This window comes from Condylura cristata, unplaced genomic scaffold, assembly GCF_000260355.1.
Source record: "Condylura cristata isolate star-nosed mole 26May11 unplaced genomic scaffold, ConCri1.0 scaffold00030, whole genome shotgun sequence".
In the NCBI taxonomy this organism is placed as follows: Eukaryota; Metazoa; Chordata; class Mammalia; order Eulipotyphla; family Talpidae; genus Condylura; species Condylura cristata.
In genome coordinates, this window is record NW_004567131.1 from 2,621,616 (window position 1) to 2,634,824 (window position 13,209).

Consider the following 13,209-nt stretch of genomic DNA (forward strand, 5'->3'; position numbering starts at 1 on the left):
ACCTCTCCTGACCCACCCGCTGCTCCCCTCAACAGTGTACTTCAATGATCTGCTTGTTCCACTCCCCACTCTGTCTGTGGTGAAGTCTCTCGCCACCCCTGCACCTCTGGCCTGTACCCCAGTTCTGTATGCATAATAAATCTTAAAAAAAATGTGCATGCTTTAATAGCACTGTCTTTAAAGAAAAATCAATGTATATGCTTAAAAATTGGGCATGCTTGAAAAATCAACACACATGCTTAAGAAAACACCATGAATGTTAAAAAAAAAAAATGCTAACCATCAAAGAGCTTTCGGAAAAATGGTGTCGATGGACTTTCTGAACATGTTTGCCACAAACCTTCAATCTGTAAAAATGCATGAGCTCTGCAGAGCACACCCACAGCGATATGTCTGCACTTTGGGATGAGAGCAAAGATAGCCTTGTCTGTCTCAAGTCACAACTGGCCAGAGCCAACTCTTGCTGGAGCACTGATCCAGACATGTATCTTTTCCAACATTCTAGTGGGAAATGAGCCACCTATTCTGTTCATAACTACTTTTTTTCTAAACATCTGCAAGCCCAGAAGATGATGTGGACAGCGGGAATACACAGTAGAGATTTTCATCTGCACAGTGTGGCTTGCTTTAGTCAGTCTCTTGCAATGTTCACTGAGCAGTAACTACGACAGACTATGCAAAAACTACAAGCTGGATCTGTACCTCAAGATGTTGATGTTTATGAAGAGAACCTTGACCGTGAAGAAATCATCCAGCCCTTATTCCTTGGAGTTGGAAGGGAGGGTGGTCCTGGCCCAGGAGGGAGAGCCCAACCATCACTGTTCTTTCCCCTGCATCGAGCCTTGAAGAAGCAAGAACTACCTACACCAGGTATCCAAGGGGCACGGTTCTGTAGCCTCTGCTATTCTGCCGACAGCCAGAGTGGTTACAGACCCCAGGCTACACTTTCTCCTCTCCATTCCATTGTTTCTATTGGATCAGTTCAAGCAAATCTGAGCAAGACCGCCTGCTAGCTCAGACTACCATGGGAAATAAATGGTCCTTAGCAAGCAGGCTGTGAAGTGACTATCCCAGCCTATTGAGGGCTAGGTAAGAAATGTGAGTCACACATCCACATGGCTAGGTGGGCAGGGAGAGAGGTGGAAGATGGCAGAAGATGACACTGGGATGTCTATAAATAAGTTGTATTCACTCATTCCTTGATTCAACCATACACTCAACAAAAATTTATTGGGCATCCCTACACTGCTCAGCACTATCAAATCACAGGGGATATATAAGCAAGATGGACCTTTAATACTTGACATCTTTAATACTTGATATTAAGCACTTTGAGAACAGGAAGGATCATTCAATGTGAACACATCATTCAGTTGTGGAGAATCACAATTATCTTCAAAGAGAAAACACCTAAAACTTGAAGGATGAGAGGAGTTAGGTGAAGGCCTGGTGGGGGCAGAGCTGGGAGAGGCCCACGGACACATGTGCGTGGAGAGGTACGAGTGAGCATGCCCAGCAGGCGCAGTGTGCCATGGTGAAGGACACCTAAATATTAAGTTGAATCATAGCAAATCACCATTTTTCTAAGTCACAAATAATCTAAAGCCAGAAATGTTCCATGGTACAACCTAGTAATTCCCTGAGTAATACTCCTTGGCTGCTTAGCCTTTTCAACTAGTTTCTCTCCAGACAAGAAGACTGTGGCACTGGAAAACATAAGGGATGGATGGAGGAGGGTAGGGACGGCTGGTGAAGGACGCGGGGTTTCACGAGGACATGGCCGGGGTAGGACATATAGGCTTTCTCCTTAGGACAATGGGGATGTGTAATGACCAGATTTGCAAGTTAATGATCACTGGAGAACAGAGTGGGAAGAGCAACAGCAGTGATAAGGAAAACATAAAAAGAGCTGCTAGGCACATAAAGTGAGAGAAGCTGGGTGGCATCAGCTAGTGAAGAAATGTGAGTCACGCATCCACATGGCTGGATGGGCAGGAAGGGAGGTGGAAATGGCAGAAGGTGAGACTGGGATGTCACTCCGGAGGCTGAGGGATGGAAAAGAGGCAGAAAGGGTGGAACGCATAGGAGAGAGGGGCAAGAGGTGTGATCAGGTGCACCATTCTGCACGGGCAGCCAGGTGCCAGGACCTGACCATGTGGGTGGGCAAGGCGTTCACTGGGTTGGATACACAGCAGGAAGAGCTGCCTTGGAGGGGCGAGGATGCATTCTTGGATGTTACTGTGCAATCAGTTCTGATGATAAGAAGAGTGAAGATCAGGAGTAGGAGACAAAAGGAATGACTGTCGCTCCCTGCCAACTCTGTGTTTTATACACAGTGTTTAATAGAATCCACGCACTGATCCAGAAAGCAGGTGCCTTCCATCCATTCTATAACAAAAGAAGCTGAAGATGAATATTTACTGAAGTTAGGTAATTGATGGTGGTAGGGCTGCCATTTTTTTTTAAGATTTATTTATTTATTTATCTATCTATCTATCTATCTATCTATCTATTTATTTATTTATTTATTTATTTATTTATTTATTTATTTATTTATTTATTTATTTATGCATACAGAGGTGCAGGTCAGAGGTGCAGGGGTGGTGAGAGGATTCACCACAACCAGATTGGGGAGCAGAACAGGTTGATGGACGAAGCACACTGCTGAGGGGAGCAGTGGGTGGGTCAGGAGAGGTCTGCCGTGCCATGTGGGTCAGCTCCAGGGGTAGGGATTGAACTCACACTGAAGTGGCTGCAGCTAGCTTGCAGTGCTGCATCCTAACCCACTGCACCACCAGGGAGGGCAAGGGCTGCCATTTTAATGGACATCTCTCTACCAATAGACAAGTTCTTACTACTTCAACTGGCTACCGAATAACCTAATGGGATGTACACTGTATGGAGTGTTTAAGGCTAAAAAAATCATAACCAGAAACCTATCTGGGGATAGGTGGATGGAAGAGGTGGGACCCAGATGAAGACCCAACTTCTAAGAAAGGGAGGCATTTCCTTAGCAGATGCCTCTAATCCCACACTCTACTCACCCTCTCTGTCATACTTCCTCCCTGAGTCTGAAGGTGGGAGGCAGGGAAATATCACTCAGTGGTGGGACAAACTTGCATTCCAAGCAGTGGGATTGATCCTCACAGCACCTGGCTTGCCCTGCAGAGTAGAGCTGAGCAAGGCGGCTTAGCTTAACATCTCTTAAGGGAAAATCAGTATTTTAGCTGATGGCATTATCTTAGCAGACAAAGGTTTAAGGCATAGTCTATTTAAAGAGTTATTTAACAATTTCCAAAATAGTAGCAACCCAGTCTCCATAAAGCTAAATGAGTCCCAGGGAAGAAAGCACATATTACATTCTCGCACTTGTTTCTCTAATTAGGAACAGGCCCCAGTGGCTGGGATTTATTTTCATGCGTACATATCCACAAAACCCAGAAACATCTTGACATGCTGCAGCATCCCTAACGCTTCTCAAGACTGAATCCTAATTAGGTTAAAAAAAAAAAAAGAACCAGGAATTTTCACGCTGGTTTTGATTTGGGATTCAAAACAGAACCTAAAATGTGCATTTTTATATTGTTCCAAAACATGTATAAGCTGGGTCAAAATTCTTAAGACCCCCTTCAGACATCACAAAGAACAGAAAAACAGAGCCAGGCATGATTCGGAATTTAACAGACCAAAGAAGTTTCTTCTTCTTACAGAACCTGAAGACTCTCCTGTGATCTTCCCACACTTTTAAACATCTTAGTCTACTTGCTTTTTTATAACAGGAGAAAGGGCCATGAGATGTTTGTATGGCACCTGCTTCTTCCTTTACAGGATTAAAAGATTCCTTTTCTGTGTTTTTCTTTGTTCATTTATTATAGAAATTGGCCAGTCCTTTCCTTCACTTTCTGTAAACTCTGTTATAAAAAGAATCTGCACAGGTCATGGAGTCTGTGGTGAAGAAACTTGTTCTTACCTGCGCAGTTTATCCTCCAGCACCGCCATGTATTTCATTGTTTTCTCCTTCACAACTGTTTCTGCAAAACAAAACCCCAATGTTGATGCAATTATAGGCAGAGATGGAGCAAAACCCAGAACTGCTCAACTTCAAGCCAAAACGAAAGAATTGAGGTCAAGCCACTAGACACGGTCACATCTGATGTTTGGAAAACACGTAAGTCCATTTGGAGTGGCTTCCCGGAGTGATGCGCTTGCAGGGCCTGGGGTGTCCTAGGTCTTCGCATAGTTGGGAATTTGGGGAGTGAAGATGTCACTGTACTTCCTCTGCTTTCAAAGGCAGCTCACTCGGTGTGGGCTATGGATCCCCCGTGCTCCGTGCCTCTCACCTTTCCCACTCAGTAGACAGGAGTGTGGCTGGAGAACAGAAAAGAACACCAGAGAGAGAAACAACTCCCATCCGGGGGAAGACCCTTGCCAGTGGTAACTCATCATAGAGAAAAACAGAAATTTCAACAATGAAAGGAACTGTCTAAGTTGATCTCTTCTCTTCGTCACTTATGCTCAGCTACATATTAAGTTGTGCGAACTTTATTCTCCAAATATTCTCACCGAATATTTATCTGTGTATTTCAGTCAGTCTGCCCACTCTGTCTCTGGTGAATCCTTTCATTCCCCACACCTCTGGCCTACACCCCGGATCTTGCATACATAAATAAATAATAAAGTAGATGTGGCCTAAGAGATATCTGTGCGGGAAGCCTCTCATGTTGATTACTTCCTGGGATACAGAGCAATATTTTCCCAAAACCTTCATCATAATCAATAATCCAAAAATATCCCGATTGGTCAGATGCAAGATAATGACCAAGTTATCCAGCAATATCCTTTTCAGCATGCACAAGAAAGCTAGGAGAATGTTAAGTGGAAGCAAGTGTAACTAGGTTTCACTGAATTAAGTCCTTTGTTTGCATAATAAAAGATAGCAGTATTTATCAGATTAACAGTACAGGAAATGAGTAAGACCCAGGTAAGACTCACTATCAGATTGAAGAGAACAGTGACTCCAGGAACTTCTGCCCCACCACCCTCAATAAGGAGGGCATTATCAGATCAGGTCATACTCACAACTTCGAAAATGGAAACCAAAGGGGAATCTAGTCAGTTTAGAATTAATCACAAATTTTATCTACCATTAGCTCTTTCATTGGAATTTTCTAAACTAACATACCTATCAAGTGAAGCCTGACCTTGTTTTACAAAAATAAACCATCAGATTTCAAAGACCCATTATTATTCAAGAATTGGTTCAGACAAGATTGAGACTACTCCCATTAGTAAAATCTTCCAGAAGTAAGATATGAAAGACAAAAGAGAAATTTTAGGTTTAAGAGGTTACTCTTCTTTTTCATGAAAGAACTTCTGCGTATTTGGGTATAAGTTGTAACACAATGCTAACAAAGGCCCAGAGAAATAAGCAATACAGGAAAATGAACCTGCACTTAGGTCATCTTGATAGGTGATGAGACCTTCTGTAATGTAAGCCTCAGCATAAAAACAAACATTGGATGATTACTTAACTGACTATTTACAATAGTAAAACACTTTCAAAAACAGTGGACATCAACCAACACCCCAAGGGCTCTGAGAGCAAGGAGGGGGAGGGGAAAAGGGAAAGGAACACACTGGAGGGTGGTGAAGAAGAAAAAAAAAAAAAAAACTTTGCAAGAAGACAAGTGAATTAAAATAAAAACAAAAGTGTTTTATTTTTTTTCTTTTAAGATGGTCTAGGGTTTGAAAACTGACAGAATCCTTTATCTCAAGTACTGTAGAAGTAACACTCTATACTGAAGGGCAAGATGGAAATACCAGCCTGAGCACCTGCCTCACCTGTACCAAAGTGACCTTGACTGTCATGTGCGAAACTCAGTACGTAGAAATGCATGGTACCAAACAATGGTATTGAGTTAGCTAGCATTTTATTGAGTACTTTCTATGTGTCGGGTACTGTCTTCAACACCTAGTACTATATGTTCACAAATACAATCTATGAAGCAAGATCTTTCATCACCCTTCTTTCATAGATGGTGAACAGAGGGACAGCAAAGATCAGTCACACAACTAGGACTGCACCCGAGCCGACAGTTTCAGAACACATGATTCAATTTTAAATACCATTTAAGAGGAGCTCAAGAAATGTGCATTAAGTAAATGCTTTTGGGATTTCTGCCACCAATAAACCAAGCAGGTGTTCAAAAGAAAGAGTAACTTCTGCAATGGTCAAAGACTGCACACAAAAAAAGACTGTACAAAAACATAAAAGTCAAAGTTACAAAAAGAGCTAGCAATGGCAAAAAAAAAAATGAAATAAAAATAAACCAACAAATGAAAACCTAATTGTATATAAACTCTAGGGAAGAATACTACTAACATATCAGCATAAAATAAATTTATCATTGTGGAACACATATATTAAAGGTTATGGATCAAAGTGATTTCAAAGTAAGTCATAATGAAAAAACATGACTTAAAATTTTCTAGGATTTATATTCACATTGATTCACTTTTCCCAAAGATAAAATATCAAAATCATGTGGGTTTTACAAATAGATTTTAATTTGCATCTATAGATTTGTTTTTCTACTACCACTTTGTGGGGTGATGATTTAGACAGAACTCTCTAGAGAGGGTTCCTGAGTTTTTTTTTTAATCCATCTCCTTTCTAAACTAGACTGATCAATGTAAATTCTCTAAAGTTGGAACCAACGAAATGTACCATCACTAAATTAGCAATGGGTTCACATCTCATTTGGGGCTGTCATTTAGCGCCATGTTCCATCTCTTTCCTTTCTTCTTATTTTTAGATTTACAGATAAAAAAGGTCAAAAAAAAAAAAAAGGTCCTAAAGAATGAATAAGCAGTAACAGAGAGCAGGTTCTTTTTTGAGGTTGTGACTGGCATTCTGACATCATCCATCTAATGTTTCTTAAATGTCCCCCACATGCACTGAGCTGCAGAGATGGACACAAGGCTGCCCTTAACTTGGAGAAAACCAGCTCTGGAGATAGAGAGAGTCACATAAACAGATGATTAATAAAAACAGTAAGTTCAGTTCACAGTAGAAACATAAAGCAATAGTCATTCTGGGAACACTGTGAAAGGAGAGTGAGGGGGTTAAAAAAAGGCTGTGCAGAGGAAGAGAGTGAAGTAGAGATCTTAAAGGATTTTCCATGCTGGCAGAAGCCAGAGGAAGCATGGATAATCCGAAACAGCAGCTTCCCATAAACTAAGATTTGTGTTTTAGAATATCAGGCATTTAATGTCATATCAGTTTGCTTTCCCAATAATTTCAGAATCATTTTTTCCCTAAGCTTATGTTAGGATTACCTGACATAATGCCTGGTCCCACACCAAAGGAAGGCTGTATGACTACAAGAAACAGATCTATCCAAAAGCATCAGCCTGAACACCCACCTCTATCACAGTCTCCCTGAGAGGTGAATGCAGAGATGTGCTGGTTCATCCAGATTTCTCCTCGGGGGATGTGAGAATGTTGTGTTAGAGCAACTTCACATTGGCAGCCAAAGGCAGATGGGGGAAAGCTTTTCCAGAACTAAAGTAGCATCAGGATTCAGTTGTCCAGAGGAAAGTAAAGGGAATTACAGTTGACCCTCGAACAACAGACTTGACCTGTGCCAGTACACTTACGTGTAAAGTTTTTTCAATAATTACAGTTGAGACTCCATGCCCGTGGGTTTGGCACCCACAGATTTAACCAACTGTAGTTGCCAGTGGCTGAGATGCAGATACAGAAAGCAGACTACAAGGGACTAAAGTATCTGCTGGGTTTTGGTTATTTGTGGGGGTAGAGGGAAGGGTTGGGGAGAAATAGGGGGTCCTGGAATCAATATCCGAGGGATACCCAGCACTGTAGTGGGGGGGAGGGGCGTCAGCAAACCAACCCCCACATTGTTCAAGGCTCCCCTGTTTCCCGCTTACATCTACACCCCTGCAGTTTTGCCCCCTGTGCTGAGATGTGGCTGCAGTTCCCACAAGAGAAGCTGAGGGCTACGGCAGGGAGCGCTGCCCTGTGCCCTGTTCACCTCAAGGGCCGGCCAGTCCTGATAATCTCTGCACCAGGAGCCTCCCCTGCTTTGATGGGATGAGATAGTGGGCAGGTGGAATGAAGGAGAAATGTGTAGGTAATTTCCACCAGGTTTAAAAACGTTTAATATTTAGTGAGTAGGTAAGCTCCCTAAAAGATTAAGCCCAAGTTCCAATTTCACCTGCTGTGCTGTCACCAGTTAATTGGGTGTCATCGGATATAGCAATTCTCACTTTCCCAATTCAGACCTGCCCCTACATGCCCTCTCCCCATGCCCTTGAAGCTCACAGCCTAATAAATCAGTACTACTCAACGACAACAAGAAAAACCAAGCGTGCATGGTATGAAAGCAGGTCAGAACAAAAGCCAAAACTCACTCTGAACAGCTTCGTTCTGCAGCCTCCACTCGCACAGCTTTGCCAACCAAATGCTTTTACTACAGGCAGAGACAGGCTAACTCTCCCCGCTGACAGCAGCAGGCATGGGGCGGCTTCCTAGCACATATAATTGAAAGAATTGTGACCTGGAGGTTCATTTACATATTTTAAGATTTGCTTAAAAGTTTATCAGTTGCCTTGCCTAGTAGTGTCCACTTGGGAATGGATACTCGCTTTCAAGCTTTCTCCTTATTACAGCCACACACATTAGCATTACCACTTGCATACATGCATCCTACACATGCACACAACAGACACACACACCCATGATGGACTTCTCTTCATTCATTTTTGATAGATCAAGGAACAGAACTTGGGACTTTGTTTTTAAAGTGGAATACTGTTTTCTCAAACAATTTGTGTTCAACAAAATGCCAAATCCACACTCGATCTTCTTAAGCTGGGGAAAGGAAGCTCACACATAGGATCCTGGCTCGACGATTTCCAATGTGTGCATTATCTCATTTAATTCCTTCAGTAACTCTAAATCTTTTCAAGGTAAGGTAACCATGCTTGAAAGAAGCTAACTCAAGAAGCAAATTAAAAATGCTGACTAGTTCTGTTTTAGGCCAAAATCTATGTTTTTCAAATATATAACACAATCACCCAGTTGCTGTGAAATAGTTTATAAATTTCACTGAAGGAATTCTATTGTCATAGAAGCCATGTTTGCTTCCCCTTCGAAAGCAGAGGCTTTACCTATGTAACTGCTAAAGGTTGTACACTGGAATCCCTCTAGTTGACACTTAAGCATATAGGTAGGGTCTTCTGTCCGGAAGAGAGGTCCTAGAACACTGGCAGGAAAAGTCAGAAGGTTCTTAAGGGCAAGGAATGGCGACCATTTAAAGCTAAACAGATCCACAACTACACAGTGTTTCTCAAATTGAAGGTGCCCCTGAGCGGTCACTGGAAGCAACTAAGCAGATTCTGGCAGGGCAGTGCTAGGGAGGAGGGGAGGAACTCTTGAGCTCACTAAGTGCCTCCTGCTCAGTGCCCAGAGTGTCCTGCCCAGCCCCTCCTCCCCACCGAGGGGCATCAGCCCAGAGCCACGCCCACTGGGACTGCTCATCCCCTGGCCCCTGTCCAGCACATGTCAGCACGCACTGACATCTTAACTGAGCCTGTCCTGGACTGAGGGCTCACTGATAAAAACCAATCAGGCTCCTCTCACGAGAACTTTTTAAATCTGCACTCACTGAAGGGGACCTTCACTCTCTGAGGCCACATTAGAATAGCCAGGCTGGGAGCAGCCTACAACCATGGTTCAGTCACAGACCAAGAAGGAAAGTGTTAGGGAGGCACATGCCCCACCCCCACTTAGACGAAGCCTTGGACTAATGAGCTCCTGGGAAGAAGGGGTGGGCGGAGGGGGCAGGTGAAGGCTGACAGGCTGAAAAGAGCTCTTGCTGCTGTAGCCCACTTTGCAGCCTGGCACTGCTGGGAAGGAGATGTGGAGACACCTGGGTGAGAGACACACCGGGGGCTACAATGGCAGCTGCTACCTGATTTGTACTTTGATGTTGCTCCTGCTGTCTCATACTTGCCAGGCTGCTTTCCTCGCTTTCTTACGTTTCTCCACCAAAAGGTGCACAGGACTTGTGGCAAGATCTCAATCCCTGCCGCGGGCCCTATTTGGCTGGGCATTTTCCCATGAGGGGAAGGGGAACTTGAGGTGGCATATGGAAATGGTACTCTCCCTTCTCTCTCCGCACTCTAATTCTATTAAAGATCCCTCACACTGAGAGTCTGCTCTGCCTTTGTGCACACAGATGGCCAGATCCCTTTAGAGCATGCACGTCTACGATCTCTCTGTACCCCTTGATCTCACAGTAACAGAAGCCCGACACTCAGTAAAACAGAGTGTCACTAAGTGACACTTGGAAGGATGTGGGGTGATTTGGGCTTCCAAGGCTCTGGGCTCAGTGCTGCCAGTGACATGCCCGCCTCCAGGCTTGTGGTGCCCTGAGCCAGCTGGGTGTCTTCTGCAGTCCTGGGACTTGTACCTCAGCTCTTGCTGCTTCCTCTGCCTGGAACACCCTCCTGAAGCAGGTTCTGCCTTACTCATCAACATGTTTTTCAGCTATAACCCTCCCTCCACAGTGCTTATTCTGGAATCCTGCAGACCTTCTATAGTTATTAAGGGCACTTAAAGCATGGTTTATCCTTGTTGCTCCAATCTAGTTTTTTGTACTCAATGCCTAGCACTGTCCTGTGCTCCACGCACTGGAATTTCCCACCCAATGTCCCCAGGCCCACTTCAGAAAGTGGGCAAGCCTCCTCCCCAGCTTGGCATCCCGAGAGTGTATGGTACCACCAGCATGTACACACCTAGGATAAGGGCCACGTGGTTGTCTCCAGGGGTCTGTGGAAGGAGGGTGGGGTGCGAGGAGGAGGAGTTTATCAAGCAGGGGCAATTCCTGGAGAGAACTCTTCATCTTAGCCCTGTGGAAGTATGGGGGTCGGGCAGGATTAAGAAAACTGCCATATAGCCTATAGATTTGACCTAACAGATGCCTCATCAACACCTTGGGAGCTGGGGAGCTGGAGAGCTGGGGAGCTGAAGTCATTCTGGGCTGTCCTGAGACATGACAAGGATCCAGGCTTTGTCCCTGCATTGACTACACTCTGGATCCAGGTATGACCCCGGGCAAGTTTGTTTTCTTGAACTGACAAGAAAGAAGCTGAGAACCACGCCCCCCCAACCTGTCCAGCATCTGGGGGTGGCAGGTCCCTACTTCCAGAAAAAATAGGCTAGGTGGTACATTCAAATCTCATCACAGAGGGGTGGCCTGAGCTTGGTCGTGTGGGCTGGTCACCCCATGCTTGAATTCATGGCAATCACAGTGAGGAAAACAGATGACACAGAAGGGAAACAGTCCTTGGGGGAATGTGGGGTGATTTGGGGGCCACAGCCGATTCTCCTGCACCTTTATTTCTGGCATAGACTGCAAGGGATCCAAGAATTCTAAATTCATACTGTAACAGGGTGGTCCCCAGGGAAAGGGGCAGTTCCAGGTTCCCTGCCCCACCCAAAAGAAGGGTGAAGCTGAGCAGAGAAGAGAAGGAATCCAAAGAAGGAAGCAGGATGGAGAGCCAGAGGGGATCTGAGGAAGCCACATGGAGCAGAGACGTGTGAAGAAAGTGTGCTTGCTTCTTGGTCCTGGACTGGTTGAAAGCGATGTGGCTCGTGAGAGACCCATGGAGAGTTTCACTATGGCAGCGTTTAGCTTGATTTTGATTTTGCTCTTTTCCTCCCTTTCTGACCCTTTTCTATGGGATCAGAAGGTGCTTTAGTCTTGTGGCGGGTTTTCAGGCCTTGCTTTGGGCAATCCCTTTTAGGTGGACTTTTACCCACAAGGGGATGGGTAACTTTGGGTGTTTGATTTAGAAGCTATATTCTTTGTCTTTCCTGTGTTGCACACTCACTGTATAAAGTTCCTTTCCATTTCATCTTGATGCGACGGATGGCAGAGCCTATTTAGAGTAGGCAGGTTTGGGGGTCCAGGGTGCCCCTCTCTCCCTAGTCACCTTGCCTTTAAATTAGTCAAGTGAATTAGTCGATTTTAAAATTTCCTACATTTTACAATACTTTAGACATCTGGATTTGCTGTTCCTCCCAGGGTTAGTCAATTGCTAGAGATAGTAAAGGACTCTCCAGAGAACAAGGCTTTCATATACAAACTGGCCAACCCCAGCCACCTCCTGCATGACCCACATACACAGGCTACTGTCTACCTTCCCCGAACTCCCAGGCCAGGGAGCAAATACTAGGGACTGCTGAGAAGCCCTAAAGCTCTAAAATTATTGAAATTCCCAATCCTAAATCTGCTCCCCTCCTTCACCCATGCTTTTCCTACAGAAAGCACTGAGCTATAAAGACTCTCACCTGTTCCCCCACCCCACCTCTGGCCAACCCGGGTGCTTCCAGCTGCGGCCCTGCAGAGTATGCTCCTTGGGAACTGTGAGTAGCCAGCTCCTTTCAATGACAATTATCTTCTAATCCGGAGGCCCCAGCTGCCCTGAGTAATCATAAACTCTACATTTTTAAACCTCAACTTGAGACAATAATATTCTTTTTAGCCACTTACTAGACTAACAGATAACTTGAACTATTCAGATATGCTATATGTGAGCCTGATCTGCATCTTTGCCGCCCCCCCACCCCCCCGCTGCCATTGACACATGCATTAGTGATGAGCCTGTTCTCACCAATATTTGCAGTTTAATTCTATAATGGACAAGGAAAAAGAAAGAGACAAGTCTTATCAGCTATGAACACAACACTACGCAAGAGATGGATTTCAGCCTTATCAAGACAGCTGACAAGGAACATAATCCTTCATCTTCCACAGTCTGGAACAATGTGTGTTGAGACTCCCAGGAGGCACCTTTCCAGGAGACGCATCAAGGACAGTGGCAGTATTAGGTGCTTCGCACAAAGAGGAGTTGGGAATAAGAGTGCCCGCTCTGGCTTTGCCTCGGGGGGCTCCAACACGGCACCCGAAGCTGAGGCTCGGGAAGTCTGTCCCTTGTGTCTTCTACCTCTATGCACTAGAGCTGGGAGGTGAGAAAGGCAGGCGCAGACCTCCAGTGGGGGATTAGTGCTGTCTCCCCAGGGCTGCTTTTATTTTTCTGTCTCTCCCATTTGAATTCAAGCATCTAGAGGGCAGCAACCCACACTGGGTTGTTTCATTCCATATTTATTCTCTCTACTAC

The 13,209-nt window shown here is 44.7% G+C and overlaps 1 protein-coding gene across 1 annotated transcript in view; it reads right to left on the reverse strand.

Annotated features, from left to right (window-relative positions):
• The window catches only part of DISC1 (disrupted in schizophrenia 1), a 304,163-nt gene that overhangs the window by 64,192 nt on the left and 226,762 nt on the right, over positions 1–13,209 (reverse strand). The window contains exon 10 of the mRNA XM_012731422.1: positions 3,971–4,031. Within this exon, the coding sequence (XP_012586876.1) occupies positions 3,971–4,031 (61 nt within the window). The remainder of the gene's footprint in view (positions 1–3,970; positions 4,032–13,209) is intronic.